Source organism: Panthera uncia (assembly GCF_023721935.1).
Source record: "Panthera uncia isolate 11264 chromosome E2 unlocalized genomic scaffold, Puncia_PCG_1.0 HiC_scaffold_19, whole genome shotgun sequence".
Lineage (NCBI taxonomy): Eukaryota > Metazoa > Chordata > Mammalia > Carnivora > Felidae > Panthera > Panthera uncia.
Window position 1 is genome coordinate 13,268,588 of NW_026057588.1, and position 9,321 is coordinate 13,277,908.

Below are 9,321 nucleotides of genomic sequence, written 5' to 3' on the forward strand. Positions count from 1 at the left end.
GGGGGGGGGGGGGGGGGGGGGGGGGGGGGGGGGGGGGTGTGTGGTTATCTTCCCCCCCTCCCCAGAGCAGGAGTCACTTTGGAGTGGGGCGGGTTTGATGGGGCAGATCCACAGGAGAATGTGGAGGCGGGGCATGCAGTGCTAGCAAGGTTGGTGTTGTGTGTTTGCACTGGTTCCCTGAAGCTCCCAACTGTCTAGGCAAGTGTTGGTGGCACAGGGAATGGTTCCTGCCAGCTCTTTTGTTGTTGGAGAAGTTTCTTAAAGATCCCTGCACCTCCAGCACACATTCTGAGATTGGTAAATAAATGTTTTTCATGTATACCGCAGGCACTTTTCAAACTGCCGCTTCTGTGTTGTAGCTTAGCAGGTTGTTTGTTAATGCTGGCTCTTTAAGGATGGGGACTCAAATTTCCCGTCAACCTCTGGCTTTCCCAGAACTAAGCCTGCTGATTTTTAAAGTACCTAGAGTTAAGTACAGTTTACCCACTGATTGTAAAAACTTGTGAAGTTAAGCCCCACTGGTTTTCTTTCTTTTCTTTTTTTTTAAATATTTATTTTTGAGAGAGAGCATGCAAGTTCGAGAGGGGAAGAGAGAGGGGCAGAGAGAGGACAGAGGATTAGAAGCAGCTTCTGTGCTGACAATAGATAGCCCAATGTGGGGCTTGAACTCACAAGCCATGAGATCATGACCTAAGCTGAAGTTGGACGCTCAATCAACTGAGCCACCCAGGCGCCCCTGTACTTAAACTGTTTTGAATGGTTTGCCTTTACTCTTACAATAAAATCCAAAACGCTTGCCACAGATAATGAGACCACCTATGAAGCCACTGCCACCCTTTGGATCCTGTCTCTACCACACTGCCTTCTTTCAGCGCTTAGAACATGATAGAACCTTTTTTCAATAACTTCATGCTTCACTTAGACTGTTTTCATCATACGAGAGTCCTGTGGCCTGAGGTGCTTATAGGAGACACCATTTTCATTTTTTAAGACTCAAAAGAAGGGGCGCCTGGGTGGCTCAGTCAGTTAAGTGTCCGACTTTGGCTCAGGCCATGATTTGTGGTTCGTGGGTTTGACCCCTGTGTCAGGCTTGTGCTGACAGCTCAGAGCCTGGAGCCTGCTTGGGATTCTGTGTCTCCCTCTCTCTCTTCCCCTATCCCCCCCAAAATAAATAAACATTAAAAAAAAAAAACAGTTTAAGTACAGACCCTTAAACTTTGATTTGCATCAGAATTATCTGATAGGGATGTTAAAAATACAGCATTTTAGGACTTATTCCTAAAAATTCCGATTCTATGCATCTGAGTTGCTTGAACATCAGCTTTTGTAACAAACCTACCAAAGGATTTTGACTTAATACCTAAATTTCACAGTTAATCTCTTCCCTATTATGAGTATCACCATCTTATTTACATAAACTTTCTTCATTTTTGGAGCTTTTCTTATCATTTTTCAAATTCTCTGAAAGTATATTATATGTACTTTCAATATATATCTTTTTTATTTTTCTTGCTCTATATATTTTTAGAGTTATGTATTCTTTTTTAAAAAATTTTTTAACTGTTACTCATTTTTTGAGAGAGAGACAGAGCGCAGGTTGGGGAGGGGCAAAGAGAGAGGGAGACACAGAATCCGAAGCAGGCTCCAGGCTCTGAGCTGTCAGCAGAGCCTGACGCAGGGCTTGAACCCACGAACCGTGAGATCATGACCTGAGCCAAAGTTGGATGCTTACCCGACTGAGCCACCCAGACGCCCCTAGGGTTATGTATTCTTTAATGGATTTTGTACATGTGTATGTACAGACAAATAAAATGTGTTTGCTCTCTCCTTTTCTTTCAGATTTGGAGTCAAATTATGGAGCTAAGAAGTTATCTCCAGAAAATGATATTTACGAAATAAATTTGCCCAAACAGAGTATAACGCAAATAAGTAAAACTCCTGGCCTCAAGGCCTCCAATTGTAGAAATGACTCAAAATGCAGAAATAGATTTAGGGGACGACAGAGACATCAAGAGGGGTATATCAGTCAAAAGATAATAAGCTATGAAAAAATGCATACTTATACTCATCATATTTCTCTTATTCACAATACAGATAAGCCATATGAATGTAAGGAGTGTGGGAAGTACTTTAGTCGTGGTTCAAATCTTATTCAGCATCAGAGTATTCATACGGGAGAGAAACCCTACAAATGTAAGGAATGTGGGAAGGCCTTTAGACTTCTTATCCAGCTTACTCGCCATCAGAAATTTCATAGTGGTGAAAAACCCTTTAAATGTAAGCAATGTGGGAAAGCTTTTAGTTTTCCCACCCAGCTCAATCGCCATGAGAACATTCATACAGGTGAGAAACCATTTGAGTGTAAGGAATGCGGTAAGTCCTTTAATCGTAGCTCAAACCTTGTTCAACATCAGAGTATTCATACGGGTGCAAAACCCTATGAATGTAAAGAGTGTGGGAAAGGCTTTAATCGTGGTTCAAACCTTATTCAGCACCAGAAAATTCATTCTAGTGAGAAACCCTTTGAATGTAAAGAATGTGGGAAGGCCTTTTGTCTTCCAGTAGAGCTTGCTAGACATCAGAACATTCATACTGGTGAGAAACCATTTACATGTAAGGAATGTGGCAAGGCCTTCAGTCGTGGCTCGAATCTTGTCCAACATCAGAGTATTCATACTGGTGAGAAACCCTACGGATGTAAGGAGTGTGGAAAGGCTTTTAGACTTCACCTACAACTTTCTCGACATCAGAAAACGCATACTGGTGAAAAACCATTTGAATGTAAAGAATGCGGGACAGCCTTCCAATATCAGTACCAACTTATTGAGCATCAGCGAATTCACACAGGTGTGAAACCTTATGAATGTAAGGAATGTGGGAAATTGTTTCGTCGTGGTTCAAACCTCATTCAACATCGGAGTGTTCATACTGGAAAGAAACCTTTTGAATGTAAGGAGTGTGGGAAGGCCTTTAGACTCCATATACAACTTACTCGACATGAGAAATTTCATACCGGTGAGAAGCCCTTTGAATGTGGAAAATGTGGAAAAGCCTTTAGTCTCCTCACCCAGCTTCATCGCCATGAGAACATTCATACAGGTGAGAAACCATTTGAATGTAAAGAATGTGGAAAGTCCTTTAATCGTGTCTCAAACCTTGTTCAACATCAGAGTATTCATGCTGGCGTGAAACCCTATGAATGTAAAGAGTGTGGGAAGGGCTTTAATCGTGGTTCAAACCTTATTCAGCATCAGAAAATTCATTCTAGTGAGAAACCCTTTGAGTGTAAGGAGTGCGGGAAGGCCTTTAGGTATCATTACCGACTTATTGAACATCATAGAATGCATACTGGGGAGAAACCCTTTGAATGTAAAGAATGTGGGAAGGCCTTTACTCTTCTGACACAGCTTACTCGACATCGGAACATTCACACTGGTGAGAAACCATTTAAATGTAAGGAATGTGGCAAGGCCTTCAATCGTGGTTCAAATCTTGTTCAACATCAGAGTATTCATACTGGCGAGAAACCCTACGGATGCAAGGAGTGTGGAAAGGCTTTTAGACTTCACCTACAACTTTCTCGACATCAGAAAACGCACACTGGTGAGAAACCGTTTGAATGTAAGGAATGTGGGGCAGCCTTTAGACATCAGTGCCAAGTTATTGAACATCAGCGAATTCATACAGGTGTGAAACCCTATGAATGTAAGGAATGTGCAAAGAGCTTTAGTCGTGGTACAGACCTTAGAGTACATCAGAGAATTCACACTGGTGAGAAACCCTTTGAATGTAAGGAATGTGGGAAGGCCTTTCGACATCATTATCAGTTTCTTGGACATTCCAGAATTCATACTGGTGAGAACCCCTATGAATGTAAGGAATGTGGGAAATGCTTTATTTGCAGTAGTGAACTTAGAGTACATCAGAGAATTCATACTGGTGAGAAACCATATCAGTGTAAGGAATGTGGGAAGGCCTTCAGTCGTAGCTCAAACCTTATTCAACATGTTAAAATTCATACTGGTGAGAAGCCCTATGAATGTAAGGACTGTGAAAAGGCCTTTAGCAATAATTATGAACTTACTGTACATCAGAGAACTCATACTGGTGAGAAACCTTATGAATGTAAGGAATGTGGGAAAACTTTTAGACTTAGTTCAGTCTTTACTGCCCATCAGAGAATTCATACAGGTATGAAACCCTATGAATGTAAAGAATGTGGAAAGAGCTTTAGTTGTAGCTCAAACCTTATTCAACATGAGAGGATTCATACTGGTGAAAAACCTTATGAATGTAAGGAATGTGGGAAGGCCTTTAGACTTAGGTCAGTGTTTATTGCCCATCAGAGAATTCATACAGGTCTGAAACCCTATGAGTGTAAAGAATGTGGGAAAGCCTTCACTGTGACTGGTCAGCTGACCCGACATCAGAAAATTCATAATCGTCAGAAGTCCTATGAATATAAGGAATGCGGGGGAAAAACCTTCCCTGGTTATGAACAGCTTACTCATCATCAGAGAGTTCACAGTGGCAAGAAACCCTATGGATATAAAAGAATGTGGGAAGACCTTCCATCATGGACTGAGATTTGCTCAACAGCACAGTATTCCTACTGGTGAGGAACTCCTTGAGTATAAGTAATGTGGAAGGATTGACAGTCACAGCAAACACTTTAGAGTAGAGAAGACATTCTGATGAGGGAGTCTTTAAATGTAAGAAATACAGGGTGGCCGTCGTGTTCATTGTTTACTAATCATGAAAGATATTTTACTACGTATGTTAATTTCATGCATTTAGAAAAGCCTTCAAACTCCAACTGGAGAAAAACTATCCTTGGAACAAATATAAGCTACATCTACCTGAGGCATGTGCTTTATTGCTATTTCACTACCTATGTGACAGACTAGGTGCCTCGCCTCTTTTTGCATCATTTATAAATGGCAATGGTAGTGAGTACTAGTGCAATTATAGGAATAAATGTGTTACAGTACACAGAAAATCCTTGAAAAAGTATTTGGCACATGCTTGTGCTCATAAAGGATAGCTTTTACATTGTTCCATTAGCATTACTGTTACTGAGGACAGGAAAAGTGTATTATTGTGAATCATTTAGAAAAATCTCATCCATTCACTATTAAGTTTTAAATAACTTCCGTATAAAATTTCATGGGAGGTAAAGAACACGTGAGGATTTTCATTAAGAGCTCATCCCTTAAGTTACATCAGAAAGTTAATTTTGGAAAGAAACCCTATGGATTTCGTGCGTGAGGAGATATTGAGAAAACAGCTGTTGAAGACTCAGGGAGAGTTTTTGAAGTGACTTGTCTATAAAAGGCAACAGGCAGAAAATGTATAATTTATATTCTCTGTCCAGAAGTTAAGATAAATTAAATATTAGTGAAAGAATAGCAAACTAAAAGCTATCCATTTATGTTATCCAACTCTTTATCATGAAAATTGCCACACATATGAAAAAGTTGAAAGAATAAACACCCATATACCCCTTCTAGATTCAGAGTTGTTAACAATTTGACATTTGTTTTTCTGTATATTTTATGTTGTGCCATTGAGAATATGTTTTAGACATCATGTACTTTACCCCTTATTACATCAGTATGTATCTCCCAAACATAAAGACAATCTCATATATAGCCATAGTACCATAATTACCCTTAAGGAATTTATCCATAATTCCATATTACCTATCTTCATTGGCCTCTAAAATGCCTTTTTTAGGAGTTCATCTTCTGAATAGCATGCATTCCAGATTATGTATTATATTTGGTTTTAAGCTCTCTTTAGTCTTTTTTAGTCTAGGATAGTAACTCAAATTTTCTGGAGTACCAGAATCATCTGTGACTCCTAGTAAAAATACAGAGGTCCAGGCCCACTGAGCCTCTGTATCTTTACTAGTTCTGCAGGGGATTTTGGTATGTGCTACAGAGAGTCACTGGTCTAGAAACTTTCTCCTTAATTTTTAAAAAAATTTTTTAGAATGTTGACTTCATGAGAAGTCCAGGAAAATTGCCATGTGTTTAGATTTTCTGTTTCTATATGTCATTTAGCTTTGTTCTGGCTTTTGTATTTTCTGTACAAAGGAAATTGGGTCTAGAGGCTGCATTAGGTTCAGATTAAATGTTTTGAGGGGAAAATACTTGGTAGGTTATGTCTGTATGTCGTATTGCAACATGTCAGAAAACATGTAAGGACAGGTCATTACTTTGTTAGTAAAACTAAATTTGATCATTCGGGTAACATGGTACCAGATCTCCATTGTAAAGATCTTTGGAGAGACTGTCACCTCTTTGGAAATTTATACTCATGTATTTAAATCCTAAATCAAATAGAAAATAAAAAATGAAAATAGACAGTTCAGGAATGAATTGCATTAAAATGCAAACATGATTGAACTTGTAGAATGTGCCTGAAGCTATACTCTGTACAAAATTAATACTCTTCAGTGTATACAAGGTTATTTTGACCAGAACCTTATTTTGTTGTTGTTCAGCACTTTATCCCCAGCACCTTTATTGCATCTGGTACATGAGAAATTGATAAACTTTGGGGGGGGGGGGAATTGAGCCTGCAACTCAAGAAGCTGTAAAACAAGAGAATAAACCTTAAGCCAATACAAGGAAGCAACACTAAAAATGGGAATTAACAGTTGGGGAACAGATTTCATTTTTTACTTTTTTTTTTAATTTTATTTTTTATTTTTTAAAATCTATATCCAAATTAGTTAGCATAGAGTGAAACAAGGATTTCAGGAGTATATTCCTTAATGCCTCTTAGCCATTTAGCCCATCCCCCCTCCCAGAACCCCTCCAGCAACCCTCAGTTTGTTCTCCATATTTATGAGTCTCTTCTGTTTTGTCCCTGTCCCTGTTTTTATATTATTTTTGTTTCCATTCCCTTATGTTCATCTGTTTTGTGTCTTAAAGTCCTCATATGAGTGAAATCATATGATTTTTTGTCTTTCTCTGACTGACTAATTTCACTTAGCATAATACCCACCAGTTCCATCCATGTAGTTGCAAATGGCAAGATTTCATTCTTTTTGATTGTTGAGTAGTACTCCATTGTATATATATACCACATTTTCTTTATCCATTCATCCATCGATGGACATTTGGGCTCTTTCCATACTTTGGCTATTGTTGATTCATTTTTTACTTTTAAATTTTTTCCAGCCTTGGGTTATAATTGACATATAACACTGAGTAGGTTAAGGTGTACAAAATAGTGATTCCATATATGTATATATTGCTAAATGATTACCATAATAAGCTAACACATCTGTCACCTCACAATAGTTACCTTTTTGTGTGTGATGAAAACTTTTAAGATCTACTCCCTTAACAACTTTGAGGTATATGATACAGTATTATTAACTAGTCACAATGCTATACATTACATCCCTAGAACTTATTTATCTTTTAAGTGGAAATTTGTACCCTTTCACCACCTTTGCCCATCCCCCAGCCCCACCCCTGCCACTGGCAAGCCACCAATCTGTTCTCTGTATCTGAGTTCCAGGTGTTTTTGAATTCTACATGTGAGTGAGATCATACAGTATTTATCTTTATTTGACCTACTTCAGTTAGCATAATGCCCTCAAAGTTTATATGTGTTAAAAATGGTAGGATTCCCTTATTTTTTATGGCTGAATAATATTCCATATGATATATAATATTCCAATATGAAATACCACATTTTCTTTATCCCTCCATCCAATGATGGATGCATAGATCATTTCCACTTCTTGGCTATTGTAAATGTAATGCACATGAGAGTGCTGATACCTCTTCAAGATAGTGATTTAATTTTTCTTTTTTTTTTTGATGCATACCCAGAAGTGGAATTGCTGGATTGTGTAGTATTTCTATTTTTAATTTTTTAAAGAATCTCCTTGGGACTCCTGGGTGGCTCAGTTGGTTAAGCTTCCGATTTCAGCTCAGGTCATGATCTCACAGTTCATGGGTTGGAGTCCCGCTACAGGCTCTGTGCTGACAGCTCAGAGCCTGGAGCCTGCTTTGACTTCTGCGTTTCCCTCTCTGTTCCTCCCCTGCTTGCACTCTCTCTCTCTCTCTCTCTAAAAAATAAACAACAAAAAAGAACCTTACTGTTTGTCAGATTGGGTGTACCAATTTACACTTCCACCAGTTGTGAATGAAGATTCCTTTCTTCTGCATCCTTACCATCCCTTGTTATCTCTTGCCTTTTTTATTATAGTCATTATAATAGGGGTGAGGTAATATCTCATTGTGGTTTTGATTTGCATTTCCCTGATGATTAGTGATATCGAGCACCTTTTTCATGTATCTGTTGACCATTTGAACATCTTTGGGAAAATGTCTTCAGGTTCTTGGACCATTTTTAAATTTGATTATTGGGGGATTTTTTTTTTTTCGTTATTGAGTTGCATGAGTTCCATATGTCGTTTGCAAATTTATTCTTCCTCCATAAGTTGCCTTTTCATTTTTTTAATCTCGTTTATTTTTCTGTGCAAAAGCTTTTTAGTTTGATGTAGTCTCCCTTAATTTATTTTTGCTTTTGTTGCTTGAACTTTGTATGTCATATGTAAAAAATCATTGCCAGAGCTTTTTGCCAGTGTTTTCTTCTCGGAGCTTTATGGTTTCAGGTGTTAATATTTAATTTGTTAATCTATTTTGAGTTAATCGTGAGTGATGTAAGAAAGGGGTCTACTTTCATTCTTTGGCATGTGAATATCCAATTTCCCCCGCAGCCTTTATTGAAGAGACTGCCTTTTATTTATTGAGTATTCTTGGCTTTGTTGTCAGGTATTAATTGACTATGAATATATGGGTTTGTTTCTGGGCTCTCAATTCTGTCCCATTGATCTATGGGTCTGGTTTTATACTGATACCTTACTGTTTTGGTTACTATAGCTTTGTAATATAGTTTGAAATCAGGAAATGTTATATCTCTAGCTTTATTCTTCTGTGTCAGGATTGCTTTGGCTCTTCCAGGTCTTTTGATTTAAAGTCTATTTTGTCTGATATTAGTATAGTCACACTTACTCTCTTTTGGTCCTTTTTGCATGGAATATTATTTTCCCATACTTTCAACCTGTTTGTGAGTTTTGAGCTCATGTAGTTGGATCATGTGTTCTTTATCCATTCTGCCAATCACTGTCTTTTGATTGGAAGAGTTTAACCCATTTACATTTAAAGTAATTACTGATAAGGAGAGACTTCTATCATTGTGCTATTTGTTTTATGTATGCTTTATGAATTTTTCCCCTCACTTCCTACATTACTCTTTTGTGTTTAGTTGACTTTGGCGGGGGGTGGGGGGGGG

At 38.2% G+C, this 9,321-nt stretch overlaps 1 protein-coding gene across 1 annotated transcript in view; it reads left to right on the forward strand.

Annotated features, from left to right (window-relative positions):
- LOC125915731 (zinc finger protein 780A-like) overlaps positions 1 to 6,915 on the forward strand; it is a 20,324-nt gene extending 13,409 nt beyond the window's left edge. Inside the window, 2 exon segments of the mRNA XM_049621704.1 lie at positions 1,840 to 4,544; positions 4,546 to 6,915. Of these exon segments, the coding sequence (XP_049477661.1) occupies positions 1,840 to 4,544; positions 4,546 to 4,641 (2,801 nt within the window). The 3' untranslated portion in view covers positions 4,642 to 6,915.
- The last annotated feature ends 2,406 nt before the right edge of the window (positions 6,916 to 9,321 follow it).